The sequence below is a fragment of the Narcine bancroftii genome, chromosome 1 (genome assembly GCF_036971445.1).
Source record: "Narcine bancroftii isolate sNarBan1 chromosome 1, sNarBan1.hap1, whole genome shotgun sequence".
Taxonomy (NCBI): domain Eukaryota; kingdom Metazoa; phylum Chordata; class Chondrichthyes; order Torpediniformes; family Narcinidae; genus Narcine; species Narcine bancroftii.
Window position 1 is genome coordinate 250,401,774 of NC_091469.1, and position 19,398 is coordinate 250,421,171.

A 19,398-nucleotide genomic window follows, 5' to 3' on the forward strand; every position below is an offset into this window, starting at 1 on the left:
TTGTATTTATCTTTCATTTGTTCAAAGGATAATAATCTATTTCCTGAAAAACAATTTTCTATTCTTTTGATCCCATTTTTCTCCCATTCTCTAAAGGAAAGGTTATCTATTGTAAAAGGGAGTAACTTATTTTGTGTCAATATTAGTTTTGGTAATTGATAATTTGTTTTATTTCTTTCTACATGAACCTTCTTCCAAATATTGAGTAGATGATGTAATACTGGAGAACTTCTATGTTGTACCAATTTTTCATCCCATTTATATAATATGTGTTCAGGTATCTTTTCCCCTATTTTATCTAGTTCTAATCTAGTCCAATCTGGCTTTTCCCTTGTTTGATAAAAATCTGATAGGTATCTTAATTGTGCGGCTCTATAATAATTTTTAAAGTTTGGCAGTTGTAAGCCTCCTTGTTTATAACATTCTGTTAATTTATCTAGTGCTATCCTCGGTTTCCCCCCTTTCCATAAAAATTTCCTTATTATTTTCTTTAACTCCTTGAAGAATTTCTCTGTCAAGTGTATTGGCAATGCCTGAAATAGGTATAATATCCTTGGGAAAATGTTCATTTTAATACAGTTTATCCTTCCTATTAGTGTTAATGGTAAATCTTTCCAATACTCTAAATCGTCCTGTAATTTTTTCATTAGTGGATAATACTTGTTTATATAGTTGGCCGAGATTTTTATTTATTTGTATACCTAGGTATCTTATTGCTTGCATTTGCCATCTGAATGGTGATTCCTTCTTAAATTTTGAGAAATCCGCATTATTCATAGGCATTGCTTCATTTTTATTTACGTTAATCTTGTAACCCGACACTTCTCCATATTCCTTCAATTTCTTATATAATTCTTTTATTGATAGTTGTGGTTCTGTTAAGTATACTATAACATCATCCGCAAATAAACTGATTTTATATTCCTTGTCTTTTATTTTTATCCCTTTTATATTATTTTCTGTTCTTATCAATTCTGCTAGTGGTTCTATAGCTAACGCGAACAATAAAGGTAATAGTGGGCATCCCTGCCGTGTTGACCTGCTTAAGTTAAATTGCTTTGATATATATCCATTTACTGTCACTTTCGCCAATGGTTCCTTATATAATGCTTTAATCCAATTAATATACTTCTCTGGTAAACTGAATTTTTGCAATACTTTGAATAAATAATTCCATTCTACTCTGTCAAAGGCCTTCTCTGCGTCTAAAGCAACTGCTACTGTTGGCGCTTTACTCCCTTCTACTGCATGAATTAAGTTAATAAATTTACAAATATTGTCTGTTGTGCGTCTTTTTTTAATAAATCCAGTTTGGTCTAGATTTACCATTTTAGGTACATACTCTGCTAATCTGTTTGCTAATAGTTTAGCTATTATCTTATAATCTGTGTTAAGTAAAGATATTGGTCTATATGACGCTGGTGCGAGTGGATCTTTCCCTTGCTTTAGTATTACTGTAATTATTGCTGTTTTACATGAATCTGGTTCGTTTGGCGAGGCTAGTCCACCACTCATTTTGGATCTCCCGGAGTTTGCGCTGAAGATGGCTGCATGCGCGACGGAAGGCTTGTTTCTTCTCTGGACAGGACGGCTTTGTAAGGTGAGCCTGGTGGGCAGCTCGCTTCTTTGCCAGCAGCTCCTGGATTTCCTGGCTGTTTTCGTCAAACCAGTCCTTGTTTTTCCTGGAGGAGAAGCCCAGTACCTCTTCAGTGGATTGCAGTATGGTAGTCTTCAACTGATCCCAGAGGGTTTCAGGGGACGGGTCCGTGAGGCGGGTTGCAACGTCGAGCTTTGCTTTGAGGTTTGCCTGGAAGTTTCCTCTCGCTTCGTCTGACTGCAGTTTTCCAACATTGAACCTCTTTCTGGGGGCTTTATTGTTCCTGGGCTTTGGCTTGAAGTGAAGGTTGAGCTTGCAGCGAACCAGCCGGTGGTCAGTGTGGCATTCCGCGCTAGGCATGACCCTGGTGTGGAGCACATCTTGTTTGTCACTTTCTCGCACCAGGATGTAGTCCAGGAGGTGCCAGTGTTTGGATCGGGGATGCATCCAGGTGGTCTTAAGGCTGTCCCTCTGCTGAAAAAGGGTGTTTGTAATGACAAGCCGCTGTTCTGCGCAGAGCTCCAACAGGAGGCGCCCATTGTCGTTGCACTTGCCGACGCCATGCTTGCCCAGGATTCCTGGCCAGGTTTCTGAGTCTTTGCCGACACGAGCGTTGAAGTCGCCCAGGATGACAACCTTGTCGGCTGTAGGGGTACGTTGGATGAGGTTGCGCAGGTCGGTGTAGAACTTGTTCTTTTCTGCTGGTTCCGCCTGGAGGGTTGGAGCATAGACACTGATGAGGGTGATGTGACGCTTGTTTTGAAGTGGGAGTCGCATGGACATGATTCGGTCCGAGAGGCCTGTCGGAAGGTTTTCGAGTTTGGAGGCAATGAAGCTCTTGACCATGAAGCCTACACCAGATAGGCGTCGTTCATCCGAAGGCTTGCCAGACCAGTAGAGTGTGTAGCCCGCGCCGCGTTCTTGGAAGCTGCCTACATCTGCCAGGCGGACTTCACTGAGAGCGGCTATGTCGATGTCAAGTCTGAGGAGTTCATGTGCAATGAGGGCAGACCGACGTTCAGGTCGATGGCTGTCAGTCTTATCTAGCATGACATTGGCGACTTCAGGGGTTTCTACGAGGCTCTAAAGGCTGTGTACGGCCCCTCACCCCAAGTCCAAAGCCCGCTGCGCAGCTCAGACGGCAAAGTCCTCCTCAGCGACAAGATCTCCATCCTCAACCGATGGTCAGAACACTTCCAATCTCTTTTCAGTACCAACCGCTCAGTCCAAGATTCCGCCCTGCTCCAGCTCCCTCAACAGCCCCTAAGGCTAGAGCTGGATGAGGTTCCCACCCTGGATGAGACATATAAGGCAATCGAACAACTGAAAAGTGGCAAAGCAGCAGGTATGGATGGAATCCCCCCCAGAAGTCTGGAAGGCTGGCGGCAAAACTCTGCATGCCAAACTGCATGAGTTTTTCAAGCTTTGTTGGGACCAAGGTAAACTGCCTCAGGATCTTCGTGATGCCACCATCATCACCCTGTACAAAAACAAAGGCGAGAAATCAGACTGCTCAAACTACAGGGGAATCACGTTGCTCTCCATTGCAGGCAAAATCTTCGCTAGGATTCTACTAAATAGAATAATACCTAGTGTCGCTGAGAATATTCTCCCAGAATCACAGTGCGGCTTTCGCGCTAAGAGAGGAACCACTGACATGGTCTTTGCCCTCAGACAGCTCCAAGAAAAGTGTAGAGAAAAAAACAAAGGACTCTACATCACCTTTGTTGACCTCACCAAAGCCTTCGACACCGTGAGCAGGAAAGGTCTTTGGCAAATACTAGAGCGCATCGGATGTCCCCCAAAGTTCCTCAACATGATTATCCAACTGCACGAAAACCAACAAGGTCGGGTCAGATACAGCAATGAGCTCTCTGAACCCTTCTCCATTAACAATGGCGTGAAGCAAGGCTGTGTTCTCGCACCAACCCTCTTTTCAATCTTCTTCAGCATGATGCTGAACCAAGCCATGAAAGACCCCAACAATGAAGACGCTGTTTACATCCGGTACCGCACGGATGGCAGTCTCTTCAATCTGAGGCGCCTGCAAGCTCACACCAAGACACAAGAGAAACTTGTCCGTGAACTACTCTTTGCAGATGATGCCGCTTTAGTTGCCCATTCAGAGCCAGCTCTTCAGCGCTTGACGTCCTGCTTTGCGGAAACTGCCAAAATGTTTGGCCTGGAAGTCAGCCTGAAGAAAACTGAGGTCCTCCATCAGCCAGCTCCCCACCATGACTACCAGCCCCCCCACATCTCCATCGGGCACACAAAACTCAAAACGGTCAACCAGTTTACCTATCTCGGCTGCACCATTTCATCAGATGCAAGGATCGACAATGAGATAGACAACAGACTCGCCAAGGCAAATAGCGCCTTTGGAAGACTACACAAAAGAGTCTGGAAAAACAACCAACTGAAAAACCTCACAAAGATAAGCGTATACAGAGCCGTTGTCATACCCACACTCCTGTTCGGCTCCGAATCATGGGTCCTCTACCGGCACCACCTACGGCTCCTAGAACGCTTCCACCAGCGTTGTCTCCGCTCCATCCTCAACATCCATTGGAGCGCTCACACCCCTAACGTCGAGGTACTCGAGATGGCAGAGGTCGACAGCATCGAGTCCACGCTGCTGAAGATCCAGCTGCGCTGGATGGGTCACGTCTCCAGAATGGAGGACCATCGCCTTCCCAAGATCGTATTATATGGCGAGCTCTCCACTGGCCACCGTGACAGAGGTGCACCAAAGAAAAGGTACAAGGACTGCCTAAAGAAATCTCTTGGTGCCTGCCACATTGACCACCGCCAGTGGGCTGATAACGCCTCAAACCGTGCATCTTGGCGCCTCACAGTTTGGCGGGCAGCAGCCTCCTTTGAAGAAGACCGCAGAGCCCACCTCACTGACAAAAGGCTTCCACCACCGTTCCTGGCAGCCCGTTTGTTCTAGGCACCTAGTAAATGTATTTGCCCCATACATCTCCCTTAAACTTGGTTTCCCTCACCTTAAATACATGTCCCCTGTTGTGTGATGCTTTTACCCTGGGGAAAAGATCATGACTGTCCACCCTATTGAAGCCCATCATGATTTTATCCACCTCTCTCAGGTCTTCCCTCAGCCTCCTGCACTCCAGAAAAAACAACCCAACTTTGTTCAATCTCTCTCATAATTCATGCCCTCTAAATCTAGCCACATCATGGTAAACCTCTTCTGTCTCCTTTCTAAAGCCTATAATGAGGCGACCAGAATTTAACACATTATTCCAAGAGTGGCCTCACCAAAATTTTATATTGCTGCAAAGTGACCTCTTCACTTTTGTACTCAGTGCCCCATTCAATGAAGACAAGCAACCATATCCTTCTTTACCACCCAGGGTGACTTTCAATGAGTGATGGACCCCCAGATCCCTCTGCACATCAATACTTTTAAGAGCCTGACCATTAACTGTGTACAGGTACACCATCCTTTATCTGCACATCTAAAATGCTCCAAAAACTGGCATTTTTTTTCCTGGTGCTAGTACAGCAGAGGGGAAGAGAGAGAGAGACAGCAGCGCAACTCGGTGGTGGGGGGGGGGGGGGAGGAGATGACAGCGCAACTCGGGTGGGCTAGGGGAATCGACGGCAGCGTGACTTGGGTGGGCTGGGGGGAGAGACGGCAGCGTGACTCGGGTGGGCGAGGGGGAGAGAGACACCAGCGTGACTGGAAGGGGGTGGATACGGCAGAACAATTCAGGTTGGCTTAAATCTGGGGCAGCTGGCATTTGTTCTAAAATTCGGAACACACTGTCCCCCAAGGGTTCCGAAATCTGAAAGTGCAGCACCTCACACTTGTCCTGATTAAACTCATCTGCTCTTTCTTTGTCCACATCTGGAACTGACTTTTATCCTGTTGTATCCTTCAATAATCCTCGACACCTTCCACAAGTCCACCAATCTTTGTATCTGCAAATTTACTAACCCGCCATCTACTTTTTCATCCAAATTATTTACGCATATTGCAAACAACCATGGTCCCAACACTAATCCCTGTGGAACACCACTGGTCACAGGCCTCCAGCCCATATACACTCTCCATCACTACCCTCTGTCTTCTGTGATCGAGCCAATTTTGAATCCAAACCATCAACCTGCCATGGAATCCATGCATCTGCATCTTCTCAATCAACCTACCATGAGGGACTTTGTCAAACACCTTAAAGTCCATGGAGACAACATCCACTGCCCTACCTTCATCATTCAAATTTTGACCTGCCCCTCACAAAGCCACGTTGACTGTTCACAATCTAACCATGACTGTCCAAATGTGATTATACATCTTTTCCCTAAGCATCCTTTCCACTAGTTTCTCTACCATTAATGTGAGGCTCACTGGCCTATAATTTCCTCTCCACCCACCCCACCAATTCTTCTTTTAAAACAAATACCAAAATACAGGTGTTACATCCTTTGGTCCGGTCCAACTTTGAGGCTTGTATATTATAAATGAATACAAATATTTTTTATTCAGAAGAAGCTGAAAATTATGCAATAATACATGCTGCATGGTTAATAAGACCTGCCCTTTGTATAAAATGATGTCAGTTTCTGTGCACTCTACCACCTTCACTGAGTGCTCCTCACCAATGACTGATCAGGGTGGACCTAATGTGGCAGGCTGGTGTTGCTGCCTCCTTGTGCTGCGATGGCTTGACTTTAGATGCCTTGTTTTATCCAGTCCATGATTGTTGAGGAGTTGGGAAAGATGACCGGACAAACGGCCTTGTTCTCCTTGCAGAACCTCGCTTTGTAGAAGTAGTGGAGCTCACTGGGCTTCACCTGGGACAAGCACTCTGCAAAGGCCCGGTCACACTCGCATGACATCCTGGTACACACAGACTGCCCTTTGCACGCAGTCTGCGACTTCCAACAGGCGAAGTTGTATGCACTCCACTTGACGTGGCCGTGGCAGCCCAGAGTCACCCTGGTATGGTGGTAGCAGCAGTCGTGCAGGAAACAGCAGTGGTCCACCTGGTCCAAAGGCCTGCTGGAGCCCCCAGTACCGCAATAGCAGCCATAATTGTGGAGCTTGAGAAGGGGAATTCTGAGCTTGGAACGGTAGCACCACAGGGTCATGGCCATGTCAACAAGCCCTCGACGCTCCCGTGGTGAAGACTGGCTCATCTCTATGCTGGGACAAAGGCACAGCCAAACAGTAGTACACAGGACTGACACTGAGAGCTCCTTCATCCTCTCCTTTCCACTTCTGTCTTGTCTGTTTTCTGCTGCTTTGTGCTTTCCTGGTTTATATTCAGTGCCCTGTGTCTACCCTCCCTTTCCTTGCATCATATGACCTTTGGCCCGCCCTTCTCACACTTCTCATTCTCCAAAGTCTCTTTTTATTTCCTGACCCAGTTTAATTGGTTCTAAGAAGTATTCTGAGTAAAGAAAGCACAACCTTTTTTTCCCCTCTGGGCTCAAATGGTCTTTAAAAACTGGAGACGGAAGACTGTCAATCCTGGAGCAGAGAGCAGCAAACAATCTGCTGGGGGAACTCAGGGGTTCGAGCAGCATCTGGGAGAAAAACAGAACATTTGAATGTGAATCAATTGCTTTTTTGAGTAGCTGTGAAAATGGACTTGCTGAGAGTTTAGGCATTGTGCCTTGAATTTATAAAAATTATTGTTTGTTATTATCGGGGGAATATGTTTTTGCCGGCTCATCTGGTCTTATGCTAACGAGTTGCTTCATGAGTTTCTTGCCCTATTGTCGCGGTTCCTCCTTCACAATGTTATGAGAGTTTGGGATGTTGATATATTCTGTTGGAAGTTATTCAGAAGAAGCTGAAAATTTTGCAGCAATACATGTTCCATGGCTAATAAGACCTGCACTTTATATAAAAGAATGCCAGTTTCAGTGTACTCCACCACCCTGACTGAGTGTTCCTCACCTATGATCTGTGGTGAGGGTATCCTGAGGATTCTAGCTGTTCGCGACCATGGAGGCTTTTGGAGGGCTTCACAAGCAGATTCTACAAATTGGAATTTATGGTTGTGAATGAGGAAGTCAAGGATCCAGTCAAAGAGGCCAAGCTTTTGGAGCTTGCTGACCAGTGCTGAGAGGATGATGGTGTTGAAAGCTGAGCTGTAATTGATGAAAAGCTGTTGTCCAGGTGGACCCAGGGCTGAGTAGAGAGCTGTGAGATTGCATCAGCTGTGGAATGATTGTGGCGATAGGCAAATTGCAGTGGGTTCAGGTCTTTTCTTAGGCACAAGTTAACTCTGGCCATGACCAACCTCTCAAGGCATTTCATCACAGTAGAAGTTAGTGCTACTGAGTCATTGAGGCAGCTCACCCTGCCCTACTTGGGTGACTGATGCCCTTTTGAAGGAGATGGGAACCTCCAAATGCAGCAGTGAGTGTTTGAAAACGTCCGTGAATACTCCGGCTAGTTGGTTGGCGCAGGCCCTGATGGAGTACCTGGCAGAGTAATGAAAATCTGTTTATTTTTTAAATGTAATTTAAACCAATGTTTGCTCTACGACGCTGCCGCAAAACATTGAATTTTGTGACCTGTTCATGACAATAAATTCTGATTTCAGTGTATGCCATCAGGGCCTGACATCTTGTGGGGTTCACCTCTTGCAAAATGTTCTGACGTTGACCTTTGAAGCAGATATCACAGGGTCACCAGCTTCTGTTAAAGTTGAAGTGAGCATAAAATATGTTCAGCTCCTCTGGGAGTGAAGCATCCCAGCAATTTATGATTGTTAGACTTTTCCTTGTAGAATGTAATGGCCTGGAAGCTCTGCCATAGCTGGCGAGCATCTGATTCTGACCTTTGGCTTTTAATTCTTTATCTCCCTGCACCCCCATCATTTCCACACCTGGGTTCCTTTATCCAAGGAGCAATGATTTTCCTCACTTTAATAGTAACTGCTATGGCCATCATATATAATGTTAGGAGCAAAGGCCAAGAAAACTACAGGAACAATGTATGTAACTTAACAAAATGATGCAAATAAACATATCCATAGAACTGTATCAAGTGTGTATTTGCTATAGTTGAGAAATTGCAGCTTGTACATGCCAATGTAGCAAGAGCGTTTCATTATTTTACCCATCTTAAAACAAAATAGTAGCTGCTCCACACAGAATTGAAGCAACATTGTTCTTACCACAGCATGCAAATGATGGGAGATGCCCCTTGCACCCAAGATTAATGCCATAGTTGGCCCAAAACTAAACTGACTTGCATCTACTGAATGAAATTGTGACTGAACTTTGCACCTAATCATTGTCTGAACTGAAATGGTGAAGTATTGCACCATTATCCCAACTTTTACAAGCTAAGCTATGATCAGAAGTCATCAACACAGATGAAAACAGGTTGTGTGTGAAGTAATCTACAACCACAAGTAACTGAGCAGCCAGTTAAATGTTTTGCATGACCTGCTGAGTTTCTCTGCCACATTTGTGTGTTACTTGGGGAGACTGTCTTAGGTTGTTCTTTTCCTCTCCTAGTTAGAACTCCAGATTCTGACCTATTAATAATCATACAAGTGACCAGAAGCCAAGCCTTTGCAGTAAAGCTTGATGATGGATATCACCTGTCCAAGATTGAAGGAAATGTTAACAAGGATTTTTCATCATTAAGTAAAATTGTGTAAATTCATACCATTCCCAGCATAGGCCTCATTCCCACCATTTCTGGCATTTTTTATACTTTCCTTTGCTGTAAACTAGATATTTTCTAACCATTTTACCAGTTGAACAAACTCATTAATTAGTAAAGTCACGACCCATTAATGCAATTGTTATAAACACAAATATAAATCATAGTATAAATGTTACATTCTTAGCCGAGTTGCTTTGCTGACATATTTTATAAATTAAAATTTTTCAGTAAACTGATCAGGGATGTAAAGGAAAGGGATTAACTTCACTGAATAATACAGTCTAGGAGCAGAAACAGGAATAAACCATTTAGCCCTGAGGGCCTCTTCTCCCATTCAGGGAGACCTGTACCTTAACTCCCTCTTCCTGCCTTGGTTCTGTGACTATTAATGCTATTGCCTAACAGAATGTTTCTTCGAACCATAGAATGCTACAACACATGCCCTTTGCTCCATGCCAAATTATTATTCTGCCTAGTCCCAATGACTTGTACCAGACCAGAGCCCACCATATCCCGCCCATTCATGTACCTATCCAAATTTTTCTTAAAAAGTCAAAATCAACCCTGCATCTGCTTCACTACTCTGCATGAAGAAGTTCCCTTTAAACTTTTCCTCTTTCACCCTTAACCCATGACTTCTAGTTCTTGTCTAACCCAAACTCAGTGGAAAAAGCCTGCTTGCATTTACACAGTACTCCAAATTTGGCCTCACTGATGTCTTGTACAATTTCACCATAACATCCCATCTCTTATACTCAGTACTTTGATTTATGAAGGCCAAGATGCCAAAAGCTCTCTTTCTGACCAAATGTGATGCCATTTTCAGGGAATTTATGTATCTGTATTCCCAGATCCCTCTGTTCTTCTGCACTCCTCAGCCTCCTACTGTTTACTGTGTATGTCCTACCTTGGTTAGTCCTAAAGTACGACACATCATACCTATCTGCATTAAATTCCATCTGCCATTTTTCAGCCCATGTATTCAGTGTGGGCATTGTGTGAAGTTCCAGGAGCCATCAAACAGAGCAGTGGAAGAAAATGAATGGACAACATTTCAGGCCAAAATCCTTTATCAGGAAGGACAGTATGGAGAGAGGAGATGATCAGTAAGAGGAGGACAGGTTGGACAAGGCCAACGGTGGTATTTGTGAACCAATGCTTTTTTGCTTCAGATTCTAGCATCTTCAGTCTCTTGTGTATCCCCAAGCCAGGCAGGAGGTGGTGCAAGGTCAGATGTTGGCACAATCATCTACCTGAGCGGCCTTTGAGAGATGCTAATCCTGATGTGTACCAAGAGTGGGGATGCAAAGTGGAAGGGAGGGTATGCAACGTCCAGTCCTGGAAAAAGTGCTTGTTCTAGGTGGGGCCTGCCTGTGGTTAAGTGTACTCCAAAGCGCTACAGTAATTATGGGGCTGAAAATAAAAGTGTAAGTCTTTGAATTGCATAACTGGGATATTTTAGGTGGCTGTGTGCTTGTTGGTGTCTTGTTCAATGGTGGCCTTTCAGGGAGCTAGCTGGCGCTCAGTAACCCTGCCATTAGCTGCTCCAGTAGTGAAAAGAGGACTTGCATTTATTTTACCTTAATTACCAAGGGCAGCTTTGAAATAGTGACTGTAATGGAAGCAATGAAGCAGTCATTGCCTGCACAGCGGGTTCCAACAAGTAAAGGGTTTGTATGTTCTCCCCATGACAGTGTGGGTTTGTTCGCAGATACCAAAGACATGCGGGATTACCGTAGTAGATTAATTGGTCACATTGGTGTAATTGGTGGGATTGTGGACAGGAAGGACCTGTTACCTTGCTGTATCTCTAAATAGAAAATTTAAGTTGGGTTTTAAGAAATGAAATGTTTTCCAGGGTACTGGTGACATTCCCCAGATATTCCTCTGAAAGAGTCTCGTGGGATATTTTGCATTCAGGCTGCTCGTTTGGAGTGTAGAGGGAGGGGTGCTTGTTTTGCTGTCCAACCTAATAACTTGTCATTCTTAACAGGTTGGTCATGAGCCCATGGGTCCTTCTCTGGGCCGGAACATCTTCGGACGCCCAGTTCTCCAGCTGCCTGGACTCTTTGCTTACGGTAGGTACTAAAAGCAAAGTAGAATCCCCTGCATCCTTTTGATTTATGTTTGCCAGAATTTCTGTGGCCATGGGATCAACACAGTAGTTACAATCCTTGCATTATCAGCAGTGTCAGATGGGCACTTTGAAGAAGTTGCTTGACCATCCTGGGAGTGGCCGCTGTCAAGGAAGTATTACATTATGGATGGCCTGTTTAGCAGTGTGCTGGATGTCCAGCAGTATCAAGGAAGGGAAGTGAGTGCAGTTACTATTCTTGGGAAATGATGCTTAGAAAACAAAATAAGGGTAGATAAGACTCTGGGACCAGATAGACTATATACCCTTAGGTTCTGAAAAAAGTAGCTGGAGTGAAGGATTGGTAATGATCTTTCAGGAATCATGAGTTTCAGGAGGACTGGAAAATCACAAATGTCACTGCACTATTCAAGAAGGGAGGAAGGCAGCAGAGATGAAGTTATAGACCATTCAGCTTGACATCAGTGGTGGGGAAGATGTTGGAATTCATTGTCAAAGATGAGATTACGGATTACTTGAAGGCACATACATAACAAAATATGCCAAAGCGAGTAGGGTTTCCTGAAGGGAAAATCTTGCCTGACAGACCTATTGGAATTTCTCTGAGGATGTGACAAGCAGGCTGGATAAAGAAGATGCAGTGGATGTTGTGTACTTGGATTTTCAGAAGGCCTTTGACCAAGTGCCGCACAGGAGGCTACTAAACGAGAGCCCGTGATATAAGAGAAAACATTTCCGGCGGTAGAGGATTGGCTGATTGGCAGGAAGAAGAGTCGGAATACAGGGATCATATTCTGGTTGGTTGCCAGTGGTGTTCCACAGGGGTCGGTGCTGGAGCCACTTCTTTCTATGTCGTATATTAATGGTTTAGATTGTGGAATTTATGGCCAAGTTTGCAGATGATACAAAGGTAGGTGGAGGAGGAGGTAATGTTGAGGAATCAGGGAGGATGCAGAAGGATTTGGACAGATTAGCAGAACGGGCTGAGATGTGACAAATGAAATACAGCGTGTGTCACCTAACGACTGTTCGGGCAACATCTTACCACATTTACATCCATAGTCCCATAATTGTTCAGTAACTGCGAGCAAGTACAAAGCAATTTTTAAAAAGTGATTGGTAGCAATAGGATGTTGTATACTGTATACCCACACTGATCCGACTTACCCGCTCTCACCCCACAGCCCTGTATCAGTACCCAAACTGGTCCGACTTACCCGCTCTCACCCCACAGCCCTGTATCAGTACCCACACTGATCCGACTTACCTGCTCTCATCCCACAGCCCTGTATCAGTCCCCACACTGATCCGACTTACCTGCTCTCACCCCATAGCCCTGTATCAGTACCCAAACTGATCCGACTTACCTGCTCTCACCCCACGGCCCTGTATCAGTACCCACGCTGATCCCACTGCTGCACTTTCTCCCCACAGCCCCGTGTCGGTCTCCACACTGATCCCACTGCTCCGCTTCCTCTCCACAGCCCCATGTCGGTCCCCACACTGATCCCACTGCTGCGCTTTCTCCCCACAGCCCCGTGTCAGTCCTCACACTGATCTCACTACCCCACTCTCTGTCCACAGCCACATGTCAGTCCCCACACTGATCCCACTGCTCCGCTTCCTCCCCACAGCCCCGTGTCGGTCCCCCCTCTGATCCCTCTCACCTGTTCTCTCCCCATAGCCCCATATCAGTCCTCACACTGATTCCACTGCCGTGCTCTCTCCCTACAAACCCCATGCCAGTCCCCACACTGATCCGACTTACCTGCTCTCACCCCACAGCCCTGTATCAGTCCCCACACTGATCCGACTTACCTGCTCTCACCCCATAGCCCTGTATCAGTACCCAAACTGATCCGACTTACCTGCTCTCACCCCACAGCCCTGTATCAGTACCCACACTGATCCCACTGCTGCACTTTCTCCCCACAGCCCCGTGTCGGTCTCCACACTGATCCCACTGCTCCGCTTCCTCTCCACAGCCCTGTGTCGGTCCCCACACTGATCCCACTGCTGCGCTTCCTCCCCACAGCCCCGTGTCGGTCCCCCCTCTGATCCCTCTCACCTGTTCTCTCCCCATAGCCCCATATCAGTCCTCACACTGATTCCACTGCCCTGCTCTCTCCCTACAAACCCCATGCCAGTCCCCACACTGATCCTACTGGCCCGCTTTCTCCCCACAGCCCTGTGTCAGTCCCCATACTGACCCCTCTGCCCCACTCCTTCCCCACTGCTCTCTGTCAGTCCCCACACTGATCCCACTGCCCTTCTCTCTGTCCACAGCCCCGTGTCGATCCCCAGACTGATCCCACTGCCCCACTCTCTGCTTGTAGCCCCACGTCAGACCCCACACTGATCCCACTGCCCCGTTTTATCCCTACAGCCACGTATCGGTCCCCACGCTGATCCCACTGCCCCACTCTCTGCCCACAGCCCCGCGTCAGTCCCCACACTGATCCCACTGCCCCGTCCTCTCCCCACAGCCCGGTGTCATACTGATCCCACTGCCCCGTTCTCTCCCCACAGGCCATGACAGTCCCTAAACTGATCCCACATGTTGCTCCCTTGCCAATGCCCCATTGGTCCACACACTGATCCCACTGCTCTGCTCTCTCCCCACAGCCCCATGTCAGTCCCCAAACTGATCCCACATCCTATTTCACAGATCGTATTGTGGACGTTAAGTAACGCATGACTGAACATTGTTGGAAAGTGTATGGTCGTGCACGTTGGTGGAAGAAATAAACTGGCAGACTATTTTCTAAATGGGGAGAAAGCTGAAAATTCGCTGATTCAAAGAGACTGAAGAATTCTCATGCAGGACAGCCTGAAGGATGAGTCAGTGGTGAAAAAGGCAAATGTAATGTTGCCGTTCATTTCAGGAGGAATAGAATATAAGAGAGGAGATATCATGTTGAGGCTCTATAAGGCAAGGGTAAGACCTCACTTGGAGTATTGTGAGCAGCTTTGAGATCCACATTGGAGAGGGTTCAGATGAGGTTCACAAGGATGATTCCGAGAATGAAAGGGATATCTTATCAGGAACATTTGGCAGCTCTTAATCTTTACTCATTGGAATTTAGGAGAATGAGGGGAGATCTCACTGAAACATTTTGAATGTTGAAAGATGTAAAAAGGTTGTTTCCCAGGTTTGGAGATTCAACTTCAAGATTTATGGGATTTCTCTAGAACAGATATGTGGAGAAATATCTTTCGCCAGAGGGTGGTGAATCTGTGGAATATGTTGCCAGAGGTGGTTGTGGAGGCCAAGTCACTAGGAATATTTAAGGCAGAGATTAATAGGTTCTTGATTATTCTTGGCATCAAAGGTTATGGGGAGAAGGCTGGGGAGTGTGGCTGAGTGGGAAAATGGATCAGCTCGATGGGCTGAAAAGCCTATTTCTGATCCTATGGAGTGAGGCTGCTCTGAATTCACCTTCCAACATTAGCTGGGCTTCTGATAATATTCTCCTATTTTTGTATCTGTTACTATTAACATAAAAGGGTGAACCTCTTGTGTTGCTACTTGACTGTCACTCTATTATTTGTCATGCAGCCAAGCACATTGTGAAAATTGATGGAAAGGGAGGCCTGTTTAAAGGCCTAACTCCCCGGCTGTATTCAGGAGCCATTGGGACAGTCATACATAGCAAGGTGCTGCAGGTGAGTACACTGTCAGTGGTGAGGTGGCAAGTTTCTATACCAGTCACTGCTTCAGGGAACACTGGACAGTGCTTCATAATGAGCTCTTGACTCTTCTCGCACATGTAATGGAGGAACCTTCGCCATGGGGCAGGACAGCCAGGCCTGGAATTCAGGAATCACTCCATTCCCTGGCTGAGCAAGGGTGATCCAATGGCCACAAAATGGCAGAGGTGCACAGATATGGGGCCCACTTTAACGCGTCACTCTATGAGCAGTCCCAGGTGGAACGGTGGGACATTCGTAGATTGGGAAGAGAGCTGGGCTTCGTGTATCCAGAGCATTGAAGCAAACTGCCTCCGGGATGTGGGGTTGGGGGTGGGGGGGGGGGGGGCGATGGTCTCCAAAAGATGTGTTGGCCATGTTTTCTTTTTGCACAGAATGGTAGTGCCTGGGACTGACTGCTTGGGGTAGTGGTGGAAGCAGACACAATAATTGTGTTCAAGCGGCTTCTTATAGACATAGGAATATAGATCAAGTGCAAGGGCTGAGTCCAGCATAGTAGTCATAATTTGTCCTCAGTCTCATCCATTGTCAGGTTGAGGACAAACATAAACTTGGGGAACAAAACATCTTTGGAGTACAGAAGGATGAGGGGGACCTCATAGAGACAGGTCGAATGCTGAAAGGCCTGAGCAGAGCAGATGTGACAAAGTTGTTTCCCATGGTGGGGAGTCTAGGACAAGAGGCCACAATTTCAGGATAAAAGGGCGTCAGTTTGAAACTGAAATGTAGATAAATTTCTTTAGCCAGAGGGTTGTGAGTCTGTGGAACTTGTTGCCACAGGTGGGAGTGGAAGTGAGGTTGTTGGGTATATTTAAGACAGAAATTGACAGGTATTTGATTAGTGAGGGGATCAAGGGTTTTGGGGAATGGGGCTGAGTGAAAAGGATCAGCTCTTGATTAAATGGTAGAGCAGACCTACTTCTGCTCTTGTGTCTTGTGGTTTGGTGATACTCCTCCTGGGGATCTTAAGCCCAATGGCATCAATTTTTCTAATTGTAGATAACCCCCATCTGATTCCACTGTTTCTATCTCTTCTTCACCTACTCGTGTTCTTAATTTTCTCTTGAACCTCCCCTCCTCCCAATGGTCTCTCCCTCCACCTGACTTTCCATCTCTCCCAACTTCTGTCCAATACCACATCACTTCCTGGCCCCTCCACAGCAATGTTCCCCTTTCATGTAATATCTCTATAATATCCCTCCATTTTACTTGGCACTTGATACAAAGAATGTGGACCTGAAACGCTGGCTGACCACTCCCACCTGTGGATGCTCCCTGACTTGCCGAGTTCCTCCAGAAGCTCATTGTTTGCTGAATATAACCAGTTCCTTTCCAGGCACCTCTCTCACTTGCTGTTGGGCAGAGACCTTTCCTCTCTCACTCTGTCTCCTTTTGTTGCAGAAATATCGAGACGTGAAAGAAACTGAGATGAGTGTCTGCCTTACATTTGAACTTTTTACCAATTTCGACAAAGGGTTTTGCCTCAAAATGTTGACTGTTCTTTTTCTCCCAATGATACTGCGCAATTCACTAAGTTCCTCCAGCAGATGTTTAGCTTCAGATTCCAGTATCTGCAGTCTCTGGTGTGTCTCTTTTAGTTTTGTTTCTGTGTTACTGCAAATTAAAATTGGTGACCTTCACTCAAAGAGAATAGAGGGGGTGGGGAGGGAGGGGGGAAAGGAATAGAAAGAAGTTATCATCTGGGGACATGTGACAGTGGGGTGTGAGCAGACACTTCTTATTAATGGAATCACTGAGTCACCCTGCACTAATTTTAAACCCATCAAAAGGAAACTGGACTTGCATTTACTACCCTGGTCTGGTAGTAACAACTGAAACGATCTGCACTGTCCAAATACACCCATGTGTCCACTGCTAACCCCATCTGTGTTTGGAATGTGGGAGAAAACCAGAGACCTGGAGCAAACCCACTTGGTCACAGGGAGAACATATAAACTCCTTACAGACAGCTGCGATTCAAACCTGGGTCGCTGGCACTGTAACGGCACTGTGATAACTGCTACGCCAGCTGTGCTACCCATCCTGGGCTCAAATTCATTTTCTCTATATAATTCACCCCCATCTCTGTGTGAATAGTTGGTGGGTATTTTGAACGAGCTGCAAGATCAAATGTTATAAACAGGGAAATTCTAATGTATACCAGACATTTAGGCAGATACATGGATCGAAAAGGTTGAATGGGATATGGCCCGAATACAGGCAATCAGGACAGGTTGAGACTGCTCCCATGCTGTAGAACTCTGTTATTGTGCCTGTCCATTGCTCTGTATTCATGACCATGCCATTTGTTTGATTAGATAAGTTCACTGCAAGGTGTCTTATTCTATTTATAAACTACCCAGATCCCTTGCATTTGATTCTGTAAGTTTCACTGATATTGTGGGTCCTCTTCTTTAATTGCATCTCCGAGGCTCCTTCTATAAGCTTTGTTTGGCAGTCAATAGTTGGTCTGAAGCTGAGCTACCTGGTGATTCAAATGTTCCTTTCTTTAATGTAATTAGTACAAGTACTTCACAGACCGGCACTTGTGTGTTTTTTTCCAGAATTGCAGTAGTTATTTACTGATTATGTTTGCTATCTTCCCTTGTAGTGTTTAGAACTGAAAAAGACTTCAGACCAGTCTTCGTTGTGCCATGTGTTTGGAGAGGTAAGGTGGGTGCTGGCCTGCTGAAACATTCTCCTTGCCTCCAGCTGTTAAGTTTCCAGGAGAGAAGTTGGATCAAATATACTGGTACATTGTGGATACAGAACCATCTGTTCCTGCAATGCATCGATTGCTTATTGTCTGATTTGATGCTTATAGATACCATTTGACCATTCCTAGAACATTACAGCACATACAGGGCTTTCAACCCAAGATGTTGTGCCAACCTATGTAAACCTACTCCACAACGATCACATTTTTCTCACCATCACCCATAAGCTTCTATTTTTTCTGATGTACCCTAAATATTTGAGTATAATGAGAAAAACTTTGTACCAAAATTCGAGCTCAAAGTAGGGGGGCGGGGTCGCATTATACATGAGAGTATAATATATAAAAAAAATTCTGCCAGTTTTAACAATAAATATGATTCGCAGCAGCCGCCTACATTGACGGCAAACCAAGGGGAGAGACGGCAGCGTGAATCAGGCGGGCAGAGAGACGGCAGCGCGAATCGGGCGGGCGGAGAGACGGCAGCACGAATCGGGCGGGCGGAGAGACGGCAGCGCGAATCGGGCGGGCGGAGAGACGGCAGCGCGACTCGGGTGGGCGGAGAGACGGCAGCGCGAATCGGGCGGGCGGAGAGACGGCAGCGCGACTCGGGCGGGCGGAGAGACGGCAGCGCGACTCAGGCGGGCGAGACACCAGCGCAGCTCGGGTGGGGAGAGAGACACCAGCGTGAATCAGGCGGGCTAGGGGGGAGAGATGCCAGCACGACTTGGGCGGGCGAGGGGGGAAAGAGATGCCAACATGACTCGGGCAGGCGAGGGGGGGTCATATTATACATGGGGGTAAAAAATTTTCTAATTTTTACCCTCAAAAATGGAGGGTCACATTATACACGAAACGCATTATACATGAATATTTATGGTACATGTGCCTCTTTATATGCTTTTCCATGAAATCTCAAATGCCAGTTGTATTAAGTCTTTTTGATCTAGAGTCTGTGGGTGATGTGCCATAGTCTGTTCTTCTTTCACATCATACTTTTAAGCAGTGTTCTTCCTTCCTCGTTAAACCACTGCTCAAGTCTCACAAATAATGCTGTTAATCTTTGTCTAGCTTCCACTTTCGTCGTGTGTTAATTCTGACCCTCGATTCCATCCCCATTCTTTCACAATCTTGTGGATTAGTAACTGTAGCGTGTGTGCTACGATATGTGTGGAGTAAGAATGATATACACACACAGTTGAGTTGAGGTTTAAAACTGATTTATTGCTCTGCCACCTCTCTTTATATTCACTTCTTGCCTCTGACAACAGGAGTGATGTCATCGCAGCGCCAGCCTCCGTTGTTCCCACCGTTTCCCATCATGCGGGAGGTCATGTGGAATGACAGCCTCTGCTCCCTGCCAGGCCTTCATGATCTCCACGTTCGCCAGCCATTTTGTGAGCCGGGTCGCAACTCAGTTCACAGGCCGCTACATGAACCACCCCCCGCCCCAGAACCAGCGATCGGAGTGTCCATTCCCACTTTGGGCGGCCTACCTCTGTGTCACAGGGACTGAATCTTGACTGGCTGGCTAATGTCTCTGTGGGCCAGTTTCAGGCAGTCAAGGGTGAATGTTTCCTCTTTGCTGGCAATGTCCAGTACACGTTGACCCATTATGGCTG

At 46.2% G+C, this 19,398-nt stretch overlaps 1 protein-coding gene across 2 annotated transcripts in view; it reads left to right on the plus strand.

The window, feature by feature from the left end:
- Positions 1-19,398, plus strand: part of mtch2 (mitochondrial carrier homolog 2) — a 48,272-nt gene that overhangs the window by 3,864 nt on the left and 25,010 nt on the right. The window contains exons 2-5 of one of the 2 annotated variants that reach the window (XM_069894521.1): positions 1,504-1,600; positions 11,248-11,332; positions 14,909-15,015; positions 17,672-17,728. In XM_069894521.1, the coding sequence (XP_069750622.1) occupies positions 1,544-1,600; positions 11,248-11,332; positions 14,909-15,015; positions 17,672-17,728 (306 nt within the window). In that variant the 5' untranslated portion in view covers positions 1,504-1,543. The remainder of the gene's footprint in view (positions 1-1,503; positions 1,601-11,247; positions 11,333-14,908; positions 15,016-17,671; positions 17,729-19,398) is intronic. The other variant, XM_069894516.1, reaches the window with a different exon arrangement.